Raw genomic sequence first — 18,181 nt, forward strand, 5'->3', positions numbered from 1 at the left:
CCTGTCGGGTGGGGACGCAGCACTTTTACCGGGATCCCACTGCATCCACCCCCAAGCCAGGCCGTTGTCCCGGCAATCCAGCTCCCGCTCGGCAGCCGTCGTGCTGCACCGCTTCACATGGCGAAACCCTGGCTCCGCTCGGGGCTGGCCGAGGAGCGCGTTTCCCAGCTCGGATCGGGAGACGCCTGACCTGGCCCCGCGCCGCTCGCTTCTGTGAGGGTCTCCGCTCCCCCCGCTCCCCGCCGGAGCCGCTCACCCGCGCAGCGCAGGCCCCGCGAGAGGACGAAGCGGCAGCACAGGTCGCACCACGCTCCCGCCGCCGCCGGCCCGAAGCGGTGCGGGGGCTCCGGCGGCGGCGGCGGCGCCTCGAAGATGGTGCGGACGTGGCGGGGCCGCGGCGGCGCCGGGCGGCGGCGGCCGCCGAGCGCGGGGCCCGGGAGGGCGGCGGGCGCGCCCGGCTGCGGGAGCGGCGGCTGCGGGGGCCCCGCCCGGCCCCGCCGAGGCTCCTGCCCGTCCCGCACGGCCGCCATGCGGAGCGGGGAGCGCCGGGCGCCGCCGCCTCTGCCCGCCTCACGCTCACGGCACCCGCGGGCTCGGGGAGCCGGCGCGGGAGAAGGAGGCGCCGCACCGCGTCCTTCCCCCGACCTGCCGAGTCCCGGCGCCGCTCTGCCGGCCCCGCGCCCGGCAGGCACAAACTCCGCATCATTCGGCATAAATGTACTCCGGGATGCTGCGGCAGCCCCTGGCACAGGGGCAGCTGACAAGAGCTGGTGACGCGCTTCACTAGGTTCCCATTAAAATGATCTGACTCAGCTCCTTAAAGCAGCTTCTGGGGGAAATACTTCCCAGGGCTGGGTAGAGCTGCCATAAGCCACACCTGGATGGGGAGGTTGTGGCGGCCGGGGCAGTCAGAGCGCTCATTCGACACTTGTGTGAGTATCCAGGAGCGCAGCTCTGAAGAACTGTGCCGTGCCCCTGTCTGCAGCACCAGCAGCTCAACCTGCCGCCGCCAGCCTCGCTTGCCTACCGGCACCAAAGTTCTCCAAAAGATGTGCACCTACAAATACTGCTGCCTGAACTGGTAACAGTGACAAAACAGCAAATTCCACTCAGGGATACTACCCCTACCACATTTTTCTGGTGACTGGTGAAAAAATAAAATTGTTTTGGGCACAGAAAAATAGAAGGTTGTGAAGCCCTGCCAAGGGCAGAACCGGTCACAAGAACTCCCACCAGTTAACCTGTTCTATAAACCCTCTTCAAAAGGTATGCTGCTCCCAGGACAATGTGTTTTGGCATTTGCCTCTCTACTATTAGAAAGGTTTCTTCTCCTAAATTGTAGGCTGTTTGGTTTTTTTCTGTTTCAACTACAGTTTGTATTAATAATCTGCAACCCTTTCACTAAAGACAGAGTGAATGCTGATCTTCTTTTTCCCAGTTCTGCTCAGGACTATCCAAAACTGTTCTACAATTAACACTTCTACAGTGATTGACAGCATTAGAACTGATTGAGCTCTACCAGTGAACAATTTCAGACTGAGCAGAGACTAGGAATTTTACCAGCATTAAAATAACTAATGTAGTTCAGAACACATGTCAACCAAGTAGTTAAAAAACAATTAGAAGAATTAGTGGCTCTACCATATTGCCTCTGCTAGTTATTCTGTTGTGCAGGGCACATTTTCTCAACAGCTGGATAATGCAAACCGAGCTGCGATTTGCAAGTTCATGTTTCAGGCTCTCTGCTGTGCTTACAAGGAAATAAACCTCATAAGGCAATCCTGAAATTAACAGAAAATTAAATTATGAAAAGGCAGAAGTACACACTGTACAATAAGTGGTTGATGATGTATTTATGCCATTAAGCTGTTCACTCATGCATTTTCACAATTCATACGAAGACAGATTGGTTCAAGTAACAGATAATTAATATATTCAGCTAAACCCCCCAAACCAGTAAACCAGCTTCAGGAAGAAGAACCATATATTACTTTCTATTACTTATTTTGGCAAATCAATAGCAAGATTCATAGCATCAGGACACTTAGTTTGAGCAAAAAGTTGATGGCACTGTACACTATGCTTTGACTTGAAAAATTATTTGCTTCATAATAACGTAATCAGAAGATTGTGAACTGATTACTTCAAGTTCCTTAGCTACTGCTTTGTTAAAATTGCTTTAGAAAAAGAAATTTTAACATGGTTAAGACTACTGATGTATTCAACAAGAATGCCAGCAATGCTTAAAATGAACATAAAATATAAAAAAAAAATTCAATCATGTAAAAGAATGCTGCACATATTTCAACATACAGACTATACTTTTACTACAATTAACTTTTTTTTTCAGACTGCTTCAGTATAAGGAAGTTGAAAATTATATATTCCACCTAGCATTTGATTTCTCTCAAGATGAAGAACTTTGAAACAACGAAGTGTTATAATGTTGGAAACAAAATACAGTTTATGCACATCTAGAGAGCCCAATTCTTTTAACATTCAGTCATGTGTTTTACTGATACTCAGTGAGACTGAATGTTAATGACCAAATGTACAAGCAGGCATTAAAACATTCCAGTTACACATAATTCCAGTATTTAAAACTGTTAAAGAATGCCAAGGAAAGATGCCTGACAAACTGTTGCACTCCTTTTGCATAGCTAGATTTTCTGGGTGACAAAGACAGAAGCTGCTCACATAAGTGTAAAAATGTCTGAATTCCCTTTTTTGATTCTCACTAAGAACACTGGAATGCAGATGTTGGACATCAAGGCAAGCAAATTTCCTTTTCTTTTAAAATTAAATACTCATTTATAAATTTTTTAAGTTTCTCTCCAAATATTTTCTAAAAAGGAAATGAAAATGTTTTGTGCTCTGACCTGGACAGATAAGCAGGGAATAAGCATCACAAAATGCTATCACTGGTCGATGTTGTTTAGTTTACATCTAAATGTTCCACCAGTAATAATGGAAAATTCTAAATATAGTTGATCCAGCTCTTACAAGTGTAATGCAGCAATGAGAAGTGCTATTGGACACTACTGAACATCCATGACCATGTTTCCACAAGGAAGGAACAAGTTTTGTAATATTTGCATGCTTATCTGAAACAAGTATGTACATCTGTATTTTCCAAACAAAGGGCTGTTTTCAGAATTTTTGTTTTCCTGTTCTCTTTCTCCTATGTATTTTGAAGCAGAATGTTTTACTCTGCATATCTGCATCCCAATCATGTACTGAAAGTAGTAACTATTGATGCTGGAAAATAAATATACAGTCTTACTAAATTGTCCATCAAAGTTTGGTATCTCAGTAGTAATGCAGCAGTGGGAGTGGCCCCTTTTCAAGATCTAGACTGGTAGCTTATTTTCCACTATTCAGTTACTACTGAGGTGTGATACTATCCTGTCTCCTGACCGCCCACTAATTCTTCTCATATCAAATTTTTAAATCTTTAAAAAAAATTATATCTGCAAATAAGATTAAGAAGCAGCTGTTTTAAGTACCCACTGTTGTGGTGAGCAACAAGATTTCAGGGAAGTCTGAAAATGCTGTACTCCAAAAAATGAATTTTTACATTAATTCTGACAAGCTGGAGTGCAAAACTTCCATATACTAAGCAGTCAAATGATTACAGACAACATGGCACCAAATATTTAGAGAACTTAAAAAAATATTGTGAATTTGCTTTCTCAAGTAGAAGTGAACTAACAGTTTAGATGTGAAGGAAAGAGAAATGCATTTCTGTTCTGTCCTATCTGCACTCTTAGTCTCTATTCACACTCATTTAAAATATTCATCATGTTCTGTGATGATCAAAGTCATTCAGCTAGACTCCTACATAATAGTGGTTGTTGAAGGAAATCCAAAACACCCTTTATACAAGGGTGTTTTGGAGTACTGCAAGTCCTCTTGCAATGAAGACTAAATTGCATTCTGAAAAAAAAGAGCAATATTCAAAGTAGACAAATGTCAATTTCATCAACAATACTTTTCCCTTTAGGACTCCTCAGAAATCCTCCAAGGGGCTCAATTCCCTGCCAGAAGTTATTCTATCCTAAAAGTGACCAAGAAAAGATATATGTTTCTTTTGTATTTACATATTTTACATATTTACATTTTCTTTAATATTACACTTGTTGAAGAGAAAAAAAAATCCTGGATACAGATTTATTATCTGATTTTAACTGTCCCAACATTTCCCTTTGAAAAAATTTACAAGTCCTCTTCAGGTCCTTTGGAAGCTAGATACAGTCCATGTTCCGCAGGCCACCATCCATAGTCAAAGCACCAAATCTAAACAAAAAAACCAGTATATTTTTAGGTGGTTGACTAGATTATAGAATCAATCTTTAATTTCTTTATGGGGTTTTCTTTCCCTTGTCACATGCCAACAGAGGCATTTGTACTTAACTTCCATACTGGCAAAGAAGATGGAAGAGAGGAAGATTTGCTGCAAGTATGGGACTGGAAGTGGAGAACAAAATAAAACCAATTCAGCTTGAAGCTAAACTCCACTCTACCAGCATTTTACCCTGGAACTTTCAGGAGATTTATTTTTATATATTTTGTCTTCTTCATAGGAAAAAAATCAAGATCACTCTGTATGTGATAACAACAATACCCTCTCAGGATTGTAAGAAACATGTTTGAGTCTTCACTTTACTTAAGCAATCTGAAAACTGCAAAATCATTTATTCAGATTGGTGTAATTCCACAGTTGTCAAAAATAACATCTAAAAGGGAGGAATTAAAAGACACCAATGCATTGCTGCAACAGTACTATGTTTAAATTCAGAATTGATCTGGCTGTGCAACAGGAATTTTTATTAGCTAAACCAAAGTAACATTAAACAAAAATGCCACAAAAATGGCTGTGTCAGAATAATTTTACAGCAATGTTCCAAGGTTTTGAATAAATATTTTTTGTTATACCTCATTTGAACAGCTCAAAATATATTTACAGTTAAAGACATTACAGAATTGCTCCCTTAGTTTAAATTCTGAATCTATAAATGTACCAAATTAAAAATGCTGTTAGTTTAAACCCCAAAAGGGAAAAAAATGCTTGCCTTTCCAAAATGTGATTGTTTTCAGCCAGCTCTTTAACAACACCTTCCATTTCCTCCTTTAGTTTCTTCATCCTTTAGTAACCAGAAGCAAAAGAAAGATTACAGTTTTTACTGGGATAGTTACCTGCTCTGATCACTCACCACCACAGTTTTCAGCAAGTTGCCATTACATACAAAATAAGGGACAGGTATATTGTTTATTTACAACATTAGTGCTGTCCCCCACTCACTTCCAAATCTGTGCCACCACTATAGCAGTGTAAAAAGCTTGATCTTAATACAACAATCACCAAGTCAATTAATTTTTTTCAATTTCCCTGTATAGCAAGAATGCAATATTACATCAATCCCATTACAAAATTCTTACCCAAGAGTCATTTCTACTAATGTGTTCGAGCTTGGATAGACTGTATTCATTGTATGTTTCATCCCACTGGAAGCTGCAAACATTTTCTGTGGCAGGGCATCTTGTAACTGTAACAGATAAAAAGGAAATTTAAGTTACAATAGAAGTTGTCATGTCTATTTTGATGCCCACCTTAAAATCCCTTTTTAAATTCTCCATTGCTGTGATACGTCATAAATTTATACAGTACTAAGGGGGCTGATATGCTCCAAGATGAGATCATCACAGCAAGTTTTGTATTGACATGACCTAAATCGCTGGTTTGTTCTATCTTCTTATCTAACACTTTTGTAATAAACTCTGGAAAGGAAGAATTATCTATTTGTTATGTCTGTAGATGTCCTAGGGCAACAGGATCCTAATCAGTGGATTGGTGGTACTACAAAATACAAAAAAACAAGTAAAATGCTGCTGTCCACCATTCCTAAACTGAATTAGCAAGGGCTTTTGGTTCATTTATCCTTCCTTTCTAAAAAATAATAATTTTACTGCATGAAAATGCTCTTATTCTCTCAATCTTGAGGTAATTCTGAGAAGTTTGCACCCTTCAGAGTCACCGTCCAAATCATTAATTTAACATCCTTAAGGGTGTATCCCACAATCTTGACTATTGAAGTAGCATTTTTATACTTCATAAGAGAATTAAGATAATCCTTTAAGTCCTCTGAAAAATATTATGGTAACAGTTTCACAGAGCATTTCTCAATGAACCCACATCCATTTGTACTGATTTTTTTGAGGGGGAAACACTTAACATTACCAAAAAATCCCCAAATCCACAAACCCAAAACATCCAAACCCACAAGCCCCACCAAAAAAACCCCACCCAAATAAAAAAAAAACAAAACACCCCAAACCAAAACACCACCCAACTCCAAAATCAATACAAAATTCACATTATTGAATTATTCAAAAAAATAACACCATTCTGTAGTCCACACTGACATAGAAATGAAGCTACTGTAGACTACATACTGCACCCAGAAAGGCAAGTGTTTTAATACAACTGCATTAATGTAAGACTCACTATAAGCAACACTATTGACATGAAAATATGCCAAAGACTTTTAACTATGCAAATGCTTCACATAATTTTGAAGCATTCTACCTCATTTATATAATCCTGGTATTTGGACACCTCTTCTTCAATACCGAAACACTGGTTGGTGAGAGCCAGTAATTGCTTCCTTGTGTGAAGCATTTTCCTAAAAAAAAAAAAAAAAAAGAGTTTTCTTTTAAGACCTGCTGCTTATATAAAAGTAGTGCAATGAACATTACCAAATATTAAAGAAATCAATAGCTTGCCTTGTCCAGTCCTCAGCTTTGTCCAAAAATGTCTCATACTTGCTGACACACTCATCTTTGAAAAGAGCCATGGCTTTTGTAGCATGCAAATACAGCTTCTGCCTGCAACATAGAAACAACCAAAAACAGTGTCATACTGCTTTCAAAACCCAATTTCTCTAACTTTTCTAACTCAAACAGAAAGGTTTGTGGACTTAAAATCTGTGCAGCCACCTTTATTCATGCTGTTGTAATGTGTAAGAACTCAACATTCTACAGGAACTGATAATTTACATCTCAAAAATATTCCCTAGTAGGAAGAAAAAAAATGTTTGAAGCACTTAGTTTGTATTTGTATTCATATTTCTATATGAATAAAGGTCAAATGTTTTCTTTGAGTCAGGTGGTACATTTAAGGATTCTAAATGGAAAGGACAAAAGACCTAATTATTTCCTATTTGCCTACTGCAGATACTTGGAACTTCCAGCACATATGGATAATCCTTTGCACTGAGTAACATAAACGCTAGAAAAAGAACAGCAATTTTGTGTCAGCCTAATTTTATGACAAGAGGAAAAAGAAACAAGAAGAAAAGGAAAAGAAAGGAAAACAAACCCCAGTTCTTGTTAGTGTGGCAGACAGTAGTTCCAGTGTAATTGCCTTGCCATGCTATGCATCACGCCAGTAAGTGTAAGGGATACTGGAACACTGCAGACCAACACCTACTTCTGGTATTTCATTAAGTCTTGCATAATACATACTGGTTAATTAAATTGTAGCTAGAGTGTAGCTGACTGTCATCAGGAATACTTATCATTCAACTAGAAAAATAAAATTCAAATTGAGTGCTGCTCCCTTATCTGCCCAGAGGTAAATATTACAAAGGCCAGCCTCTGCTGACAATAGCATACAGTATGTAACAAAAGCCACTGCCATTTCCCTGTGGGGTGAACCAAGTATAAAAAAGATGGACTTAGGATCTCAAACCTGTACAGTCCCAGGGAGATACTTGTGGTAGAATATATACCAGTATTCAAAGCATGAAAATGAAGCATACTTATTTGAAGTTTATCATATACTAATGCAAGGATATGGTTTTAGTAGTAGAAACTCTCCTCTGCTTGGCAATTATCCAGTTTAGCTTTCACTATGGAAAAATCAAGTGTCAAGGCTGTGCCATCTGCATGACAGTTTTTATCTGTAATTGTCAGTGAAGTCACACACATGATAGCAAAAGCAATACTTTTTAGAAAATTATGTAAGTGGTGTCTAAATTCATGCAGCATTTAGCAAAGTCTAGGGAACCATGCAACTGACCAGCCACTCAGAGAATAATTTCTTTACTTAAACATAAGCATCTAGCATCATTTGAGATAGAATCTTATAGTGGTTTGGGTTGGAAGGGACCATAAAAAAAAATCTAGTTTGAACTCCCCTGTTGCAGACCACTGACAGGGATGGAGCAGCTGCAACTTCTCTGGGCAACCTGTTCCAGTGTCTCCCTGCCTTCACAGAGAACTTCTTCCATGTATGCACCTAAATTTCCCCTCTTTCAGTCTGAAGCCATGACTCCTTGTCCTATCCAGTTCCTGATGAAGAACCGCTCTCTGGCTTCCTTGCAGGACCCTCTTCAGGTACTGGATGGCTGCCAGGAGGACTCCATGCAACCTTCTCTTCTCCAGCAAAGATATCCTGCCCTGCTTCTGACCACCTGTCCAGAAAGGTGTGGGCTTCCCATCTGACTTGTGTCCTACCTCCCAGTCTCAGAGCACGTCTCAGATACTTTAGGGCAACTTAAACGGTGTTAGCTATCTGCATATGAGGAATTGAATAAATTCCGAGACAAGTACAGCAGTATAGAATCAGTGGAGACTATGGGAGTGCAGAGACCCAGGTTACATATAGATGCTTAATGTGGACACCTTGCATGAGTGACAATTTTAAACAAGCATGGAGAATTGGCATTAAAATTAATTTTGTGTGCTATATTTCCTGTAAGATTATATCATTCTAGAATTTCATTCAGCTAGTCCATATTTTAGTCATCTGTAGAAAATTATCTCCACCTTAGTTAAAAAGCCATTTCAATCTTACTCAGGGCTTTTTCCACCCTGATAAAACACAAGGAAGAAGTGAACTTCCTACAAAACAGTTATGCCCAGATAACAAACAGGTATTTTTGCATTTAGAAGGCCTATTAGTGAAAAAACTACAGCCAGAAAGCACCTCATTATCATATGCTAGGACCCCTATGTATTTAAGATATTTAAAAGAATTTTTTTACAAAACAATCCTAAAGAAGTTATGACTTAAAATAAAATTAATAGAATGGGTTATTGGCAAGAGCACCTGGAGGACCTGAAAGCAATCATGGTAGTCCCCAAAGGTAACTTCAAAACTTACTTGTCAAACTTGTGTATTTGTTCTTCATTATAAGGAAGCCCTAGGATCAGAGCAGATGACAAACATTACCAATCTAACTCTGTTAGTTACATTTATGCAAAACTCTACTGTAAAGTTTACCCACTTCTTACACAGTTTCCCTTTTTATACAGGTCAAAGTGGTCATATACTTTTTTCCTCCTCTCCAGTCTTGCTATTCAAATTTATGCTATTAATAGTGGTGTTTCATTCTCATGAGCTTTAGCATGGTATCACACTAAGGACCTACAGACATATGCACTGTGGCTAACTCTCCATATCTATCACTAATTCCCTAGTCAAACTAAGACTGACCTGTCCCTTGCATTACATTTTATATTAAAAGCGAATCAAATAAATTACTTACTTCGTTCTGCTTTGTCTTTTTTGAACTGATAGTAGATGTCTGTGATGGAAGACAGCAGTGCCTGCAGCCTTTCTGGACTAGAGTGACAAAAGGAAGAAAATGAGATGTTTTATACATAAACTCAAGTACCTATTAATAAGCTTTATGAACTACAATTCAATGCAGAATTCAATACATACTAGAACAGTAAGTACAGTTACTCACTTTCTGTCTTTTGGATGCATGCCTTCCTGATTTGCCCAGGTGTCAGCCAGTAAACCACCAGGAGAAAGTTTTGTTTTGATATCTTGCAGACTAGTTTCTATGGTGCCCTGAGAACTGGAGAGCTACATAAGAGCAAGAAGGTACAATCTTATCACTAGGTAAAGTGAAAAAGTACTTGATTATTACTTGAGCACATTAATACAACAAGCTGATTTGTTTCATTGATCTCCATTAAAGTAGTATGTCCAATTATCTGCCTAGGCCTTGCTAGAAGCAGATAAGACAAAGTATTATTAAACAGAGAACCATATTTGATATTGGCATTTTTGTTAGTTAAAATTTATTTTCTTTCAACAATAACTTTCAACCTTTCATAAATTCCTTATTTACTTTGACTCTTACTCTTTAAGTTTATTAAGAATTCATATAATAACTATCTACATAACTCATACCTTCCTTTCTCTGCAGTTCACACAACCTTCAAGGTAAAAATGCACTAATTATCTTTTGCTTTCAGAATGGAGAACTTTGTATCTGCTCCCAGTGTATTAAGTAATTTTCAAATTTTCCTTACATGTCTGGAAACATGATGCATATTTCAAAGCAGATCACTCTGAAGTGTATTTGTGAATGTAACATTTTAGAAAGCCAAGAAAGTAGTAAATAATTCCTTAAGGAAAGGAAAAAATTAAAAATAGCAAAGCAAAATGTGTATCAGGGTTATAATTCTTGAGTATTTTAGAAAATTTGAATGTATTTTCAGGAATCTATTTTCACTACATTGAGCTAATATAAAAGGATCTGCTCTGTTTTCAGAAAGATACAACAGTACGGACATTTTAACGACTAGCAATCTAGAAACTACATTTAAAATTCAGAGCTGCCATTCACAGAAACCTGTGTTATTGTGTATTTGGCTTTTTCTGTAGAAACACCATTTTCAGAATGACAGGATAACTTTGTCAGGCACTTACACGCAAGAGTTTTGTGTGTATCTCTGAAATTTCATCCACTTCTGATGCTTCCAAGTTGATCTGCATCAAATTCTCATATCTGACCAGCAAAAGAAAGCAGTTAAAAAAAAAAAACAAGCAGTGAATACACTCAAAGTATTTCTTGAATCCAAATCAGTAATTGCCTCTTCTTGTATATGAAAGACAGTCTCTGTCAAGCAACAACCATGAAGATGACAAATTTAAGTGGTCATTAATGATGGAAACATTTTAGATTTAAAAAAAAATTCCTTGTTTTTTTCCTACATTGGAACTGTTAAAATAAAGTTTTAAACTTTTATTCCTGAATTCCTTATTCTAGTCTTATTACTTGTACTTGACTGGCAGTGGAAGACTATTTCCTCTCATCAAGTAATTCTTTTAAATCTTATCAAACTAAAGGTACTTAAAGTAGTCAATAACAAACTAATACTTCAGTGCACCAAAGTGCTTTTCTGAGAAAACTTACTGGGTTAAATGTTTAAAGGCAGGGATAGCAGAACCATCTGTTCATACTGATACTTTTCATATGACCATAGCTCAAGTGCCAAATAAATTATTCAGGACAATATTTTTCCTGTTGAGTCTCATGTACATTTTAGTTTTAAAAATGCCATCACAAACAGTTCAACTGTTTTCAAAAAATACATGCTTCACTCAAGTTCAATGCTTTATTTACTTTTTCAAATAAAGACTGCATTTTCATGCTTTGAAGCACAGCCTTGAAAAGGAAGGACAAACAAAAGGACATGTCCTTTAGAAGATTTTTATGGAGTTAGCAAAGCCAAATGAACTGAAAATCCTGCCCCTTTGTAAGAGGCCAAAAAACAATGTGCAAACACATAGAAAATTTCTGTTCACATGAGAACTACTCCAGTTAGCAAATTAATGTTGTTTTTCTTTTTCAAAGTGCTGCTGAGATACTCTTGAGCACACCAGAGCCATAAACCAGAACTGACAGTGGTTTCTCCTGAGTGACTTTCTTCTGGCAGAATGCAGGAAGAAACTATCTGAACCAAACACAGTCTGAACACGATCTAGTCCCACCAACTAGTGCAAATGGGTTGGAAGAGGAGTTTGGGTTCCTGCCCTGATGATTTGTACCTAGGTTGCACAGGTATAGCGTTATCTTGCAAGCTACTAACTTCACTATTTCACTGTTGTGGGTATGCGGTTTTTTTGAAGCCAATACAAACAGCCACACATGGGTTTTAAGGTAGGTTTGGGGCACACATAGCAAATCTGTCAAACCCTTGGGTATCCACAATTACTGCATATAAGGTGTTCAGTTTGCACAGGCATAGCAGCTCCAACAGGTTTAAGTCTAATTCTTAAGTCTACTCTGCAAACCCAGTGGTTCTGCATGTGTATGTTAAAAATTTTGTGGGTATCTGCATTCTCAGAGCAGCCTGGTGAGAAGTTCAGAGAATCCCATGACTAAGACAGCATTTGGGGAAGACTGGCAGTAGCTTGAACAGAAAAACTACCACCCATAGGAGAATGTGAAGAAGAGGTGCTATTTAAAGTTCCTATCACGCTGCATAAGACTAACACCTTTCTGGGAAGGGAGTGAGGGGGGCTGGGCTTGGTTGGGTTTTTTTTTGCAGCTGCTCTATGTTATATCTCAACACTAAAATTCCTTCTACACAGAAAATACTACAGTCTTAAAACTGTGCAGGGGGCAGTATTTGAAGTCATATGCAACCAAACACAGTGGAAAACGCACCAATAAAAGCAAAGCTACTTGATTCTTTGTCCAAGCTTTACTATAGCTTCTAGAGTCAATAAGAGCAAGTAAGATGAGTCAGAGAAGAAAGGAGAAAAAGAACACACACAGTTACCACTAATTAGTAATTACTTGTTCTTATTAGGTTAAGCAACAAAATTAACAATTGAGTAACATATATGACTAAATCTGCTTAAGTCAGTGCCATCAGAAAATCCATGCTGACTCAAAGTTATTTTTTATATGCAAAAACACTGCAAATAATCATAATTTAAAATACTGTTGTCACTAAAAATGGTAACAAAGAATCAATGTGTACAGTATAGTGCTTATACTCACATTTTCTCAGCTTTCTCAATGTTTCTGCTGCAGAAATCCAGCCTGATGACAATCTCTGCCTTTTTATGCACCATTTCATTGTAATCATCCTTGATTATTTCACTAAAAAAGCGAAGCATTAATCTATAACTAAAGTATTCAACTGCCATCCTACCAGCAATCAGTAATACAGTAATATACCTGCAGCAATAATTGCCAGGAGAAACTGTTTTCAGTTAGAGATACATTAACATAATCCTCATATAAAAATAGCTGTTAAATTGCATCTGCATGTTACCAGAGGTTAGACTTAAATTATACACAGTAAAAAGTAAATTTTGCAAACACCTTAACTTTAATTATTAAACACCTTAACCTTAATTATTAAAAAAAAAAAAATCTTTTTGTTTCCTCAATGACTGGAAAAGGAGAAATTCAGCCTATCCTTACTCAAGGATATACCTCCCAAGATATCAAGAGATTACAGAATTATGTATTGATAATCAAGGCATATCTCAATTAAAAAAAAACAAAACAATAAAAAACAACATAGTGAAATGCAATCAATTGCTTACATTAGCCATCGAATTCCTTTTCGCATCAGCTCCTGGTAAAGTAGCAAAGAACTGGCAACTCTACAGGCATAGCATACAATACCTGTCACTGCCTGGAGGAAAAAACTCAGCTTAAGTACTGATCTGGCATTCTCTTAACAATTGCTTCAAGACAATAAATCACAACAAAGCAACACAGATTAGTAAAAGAAAGCAACATAAAGATGGTAGTTTAAAATGCATAACTTGGTCTAAGATTTAGCGAGGCAACAACCCATTGTGAAGGCAGAGCTAAACTTGGTTTTCCAGATATGCTGAAGCACCTGTTAGGGATGAAAACAAATCTCACAAACAAAAATGACACAACTTGCTATTTCTGTCAGTCACAAGAACATTTCTTCAACATTTTAGGAATCAAGCACATACATTAAAAGGAACTTACAAAAACTGACCCTTTTTTTAATTCTAATGCTAGAGACTCTTCATTTACCCAGTTCCACTTACAAGATTGCTGTATTATTTAGAATTCAGAACAAAGTTTCAGATATTACAATTTACAATACTTTAAGTAATTAGTATCAACTAATGCTTTTCTGTTTACTAATTTTCAAGATTTCTGGTATTTAAAGGGCCATACATTTTCAGGACTATCATGTCTGAATAAATGGCTCCTCAGCAATCAGTATTTCACATATATAAGTGGTCATCACAATGTCAAGCATGGCTGTGCATACATTCAGTAGTTTTAGAAAAACAACCAAAAGAATTTACGTGTCTCCCACAGATTCTGGAAGTTTTTAAAAGGCAACGGAAATTCCACCCTTCTGCAGAAACCTAGAGACTCCTCTCTATTGAGCAAGAGTTATTTTTCTAATGTTAAATTTTGCACCATTAGAAGTTACAAAGCTTCTAGCTACCTTCAGGACTACACAGTGTCAGACTCCTTTCCACCCCCCAGCACTGAATTATACAGTAACAAAGCACTTTGAATTTAGAAGACTGGTCTTTGGGTTTGGTTTAAGAAAAAAAAAAGAAAACCCAAACCACATTTTGTATACAAAGTACAGCTTTAATATACTTTTAGATCCTTCGTTAATAAATATATTTCTATCAATCAAAATCTTCATTAGCATACTAAAATACTTAATTATTAACATTATTAATTTGAAAATTAAGTAGCTTTCATTGCAGTATCATTGTCAAAGACAGTTATATAATCTAAAATGGTAATTACTCACTTTAGCCATACTGGCATCCCCATCCAAATCATAACGTTGATGTACTTTAGGAAGTAAAACTGAAACACAAAACAAGTATCTGTATTTTATTACTTTCAAGAAGAGACTTCAAAAATTCAGATTGTTTTCCCTCCCCACCCTATACACTGCTTTTATCCCTTTTAATATCATGTGGTACTCATGCACACTTTTTAAACCAGCCTTTGGCTTAGCTGTTTTAAATAACTTGGTATCTTCAGTAAATCGTCCTTTCTTTTCCAGACTCACTTTTGAACATGCTGTGCACAACACAGAATTCACGCAGGTCTCCACTTGCAATCTCTGTCCATTGAAAGAGCCAACTGTTTCTCTCTGTTCTTCAGCCTCATGTTTGCCCACATAGGAGACCACTCCCTTTTTATCACATGGCTACTTATTTTCATTGAGGCTCTTAAGGGTAGCACTTCACCAAAAAGCCTTTTCTAAACCTCAGGTAGCTCCTATCACCTGAATCTCCTTTGTTCTCACACTCACTGGCTCCTTCAGAAAGCTCTGTGACACAATATAAAGGCCCTGTTGATCCTTCCACAAACAGCTCACCTACCCAGACTCTTCAACACCTCTGTATGAGTGCCAGCTGGCCAGAGCAGTCAGCATTTAGGACATACTGACAAAAGCAACACTGACCTCTCAGCTGCAGCCATGCCTTCAAGCTCATAATTTATAAAAAAAGGGCTCTGGCATAGGCCCCCCTAAAAGCATTCTCAATGATAAATGGAAATTCAAAACCTTAATTTATTTTTTCTCTTCCCCTGTTACCGTATTATCTTCTGAGCAAATGTATACTGTAAAGACCTCCTCTGTTAACCGAAAGGCTAACCACATTTCTGACAAATAAAAAAGTGTAAGTAAAACTTGACTTTCCACTTAGCGAATAATGGAACAAAAGAACCAGCTTTGAGTTACTTTATATAATGTTTCTTTCTACTTGTTTAAAGTGTCATGCTTCAAAAAAGTTCGTAACTCCATAAGGACCATCTTAGCACGCAAATGTTCAGGTTCAAAGGACTTGGAACATTACAAGCACCTACTGTCTCTGTAAAAATGTTCCAGACACTCAGCAATTTTGAGAAACACTGGACTGCATACTTAGAACTTCAGGTATCAACAAAAGAAAATTTCCAACACTATTTCTAAGACATAACAGACATAAAACAGTTACATTAAGTAATCTGTAACTATTTACAAAAGATAGCTGTGGAAAAGGGAAATTACTTTCATATACCTTCCTCATAGATTAATCCAACAATGTTCACAGCCTCCCTGCTTACTACAAAGATAGGATTCTCCTCAGTTGTTCTGGGGAAGTGCTGTGCCAATCTGCCAGGCTCTAGTATTAAGCGCCGACCTTCATATATCAGTTCTTGATTCTGAGACGGTATTTTTGTCTGTTTGTAGACCAACTCATGAAATATAGCAGCTCTGTAATACAAACAATATAACCAGTAGCAGTTAGACTCACTACAATAGTTCAACACTTCAGATTTTGTATTATTTAAATAAAAACTGATTTTATTTATGATTAACTAAGAACTGGGTTTACGTATAAAGCACTTGAGTTTTAAGTAAACAAAAAAAGCAGCATGCTGCCTAAAACTCCAGGTTGCTGTGTTACAAAAATATATGCTATTTCCTGTAAAATACGAAACTTCCTTTCTACCTCTGAGTATCTGCCAAAGCACGTCTGTCTAAACAAAACTGCTCTGGTCTGAAGGTCAGTAAAACAGGCAACATCAGATGAGGGGAATGAAGCACCCTTAAGTTTTCCAAGGCATACCCCCTTCTTCAAAGGAGATGGATGGTCTCTCCAAAAGAAAAGTCTGGTGTCTTACCTGTCCAAAAATTAAATTCAGCATGTAAGCTAACAGATAGCCAAATTATTTCCTAAAACAGCAGTGATAAGGAAGAGCAAAGACACTTTGGAATTTTATTTACAGTAATCGATAGATACAAGGATAAGAACTTAAAATACCACCATCCCTCTCACCCACAAAAAACCCCACCACAAAAACCTACTATCACAACAGCAACCAAAACACCAAACCAAACTAGCAAAACCTCTCACAAAGAAGAAAAACCTTCAGTACGTTAACAAGATGGACCGATGTGCCTCCTGTGTGGCACTAGTACACTCTTGCTTCTTAATACTACAGCTAGTTTATAAATAATCATACATGTAAATCATAATAAAAAATAGAAGGAAGATTTCTCTGCAAAGACAATATTTGGGCTCTCTCAAATACGATGGAATAATAGTGATGGAATAGAAAAGGAATTTGAAGTGGACAGAACTGTATTTACACATTTGATGAAATAAATGTGGATGGGTAAAGTATGTATCCATGTATTAGAAATTAACACGTGCTTTGTATTATCAGTAACACAGCAGAGAAAAGGCATTTGTGTTTGTACATCTTACAGCTTTTAACATCAGCACTTCATGGTCATAAAGTGAACTCCATATAAATCAGGATCCTAAACTGTACCAATTACCACTTCAGAATCCCTGTGAGAGTTTTACATCAGAGACAATGTGTGCATTTTGTATGCTTGAGGACAAGATGAGCAAGAGATGAATACAGTCTCTAGAAAACCACTTTCTAAATAAGGAACATATACAAATGTGCAATGAGTTGGCCTCTGCTGTGAAACAGACATATTGTCACACATCAAGGATTAAGTCTGTGTTTTGTCACCAAAATAGACTAAGTTTAAGATCAATTGATTTGACCTTCAGTGACTTTATTTTTATTTTTGGTCAACATGTTTGTACATGCACTATGACTGTGTAGGAGAATTGTGCCCTTTCACTTCTGCAGATAAACTGCCAAGGAAAGGCTGCCGAATTTGTAACACTGGTGACATGAGGTCACAGGCTACTGAATTTGTAACTGGTGATCTGAGGTCACATTGCTGTCAGCCTGAACAAGAGCAAAGTAATGAAAATAGAGAGAACACTTACGTATTATAGTTGTGAATATAAACTTTGTGCAAGGTCATCTGCTGCAATGAAAAGATGTGGATTATTATTCGGTGTAGTATGTCACTCGTCTCTGCAAAAAACTGGTCAAATCCCCAGCATTTTTCCTGGTCTGCTTCAAGAATATTCGCAAGGACAGGTGTGAGCAGTACTTGCAGACCCCTAGAGGACACCAGGAAGAGATGAGACAACTTGGTTCTACTTGGAACGTTTTACATTGCAACCAATTGCAGTAATTCATTTGATTTATCTCATCTGTACACATCTATTATCCTTTAAAGAATATGTCAGTGCCTTTTTTCCTACACTGAGCAATAAAATGTTCAATGGTAATGTCCATTGTTTTTCATGAATATACATACTTTAAATCTTTCATTTTTAGGCTTAACTATCAATTTTTTTTTGGTATTTGAGAAATTTCACTCACACTGCAAAAATCACATAAAATTTACTAAGTCTACATTGTCAAGGTGAGGCCACTTTCTACCACCCTAGTAGCATTTTATCCAGCTCACCCCAAACAACACAGTGCATCACTTTGAAGGAAGATACTGCCATTTAGGATTTGCTGGTGGTGAT

The 18,181-nt window shown here is 37.7% G+C and overlaps 1 protein-coding gene across 2 annotated transcripts in view; it reads right to left on the reverse strand.

The window, feature by feature from the left end:
- Positions 1–1,838: 1,838 nt before the first annotated feature.
- Positions 1,839–18,181, reverse strand: part of LOC131592828 (serine/threonine-protein kinase TBK1) — a 28,192-nt gene continuing 11,849 nt past the window's right edge. For both annotated transcript variants that reach the window (XM_058864632.1, XM_058864631.1), the window contains exons 8-21: positions 17,585–17,764; positions 15,848–16,044; positions 14,584–14,642; positions 13,367–13,458; positions 12,813–12,914; positions 10,730–10,808; positions 9,756–9,877; positions 9,552–9,628; positions 9,167–9,206; positions 6,784–6,885; positions 6,587–6,683; positions 5,440–5,546; positions 5,073–5,144; positions 1,839–4,296 (exon numbers count right to left, since the gene is read on the reverse strand). In XM_058864632.1, the coding sequence (XP_058720615.1) occupies positions 4,245–4,296; positions 5,073–5,144; positions 5,440–5,546; positions 6,587–6,683; positions 6,784–6,885; positions 9,167–9,206; positions 9,552–9,628; positions 9,756–9,877; positions 10,730–10,808; positions 12,813–12,914; positions 13,367–13,458; positions 14,584–14,642; positions 15,848–16,044; positions 17,585–17,764 (1,378 nt within the window). In that variant the 3' untranslated portion in view covers positions 1,839–4,244. The remainder of the gene's footprint in view (positions 4,297–5,072; positions 5,145–5,439; positions 5,547–6,586; positions 6,684–6,783; positions 6,886–9,166; positions 9,207–9,551; positions 9,629–9,755; positions 9,878–10,729; positions 10,809–12,812; positions 12,915–13,366; positions 13,459–14,583; positions 14,643–15,847; positions 16,045–17,584; positions 17,765–18,181) is intronic.

Source organism: Poecile atricapillus, chromosome Z (genome assembly GCF_030490865.1).
Source record: "Poecile atricapillus isolate bPoeAtr1 chromosome Z, bPoeAtr1.hap1, whole genome shotgun sequence".
In the NCBI taxonomy this organism is placed as follows: Eukaryota; Metazoa; Chordata; class Aves; order Passeriformes; family Paridae; genus Poecile; species Poecile atricapillus.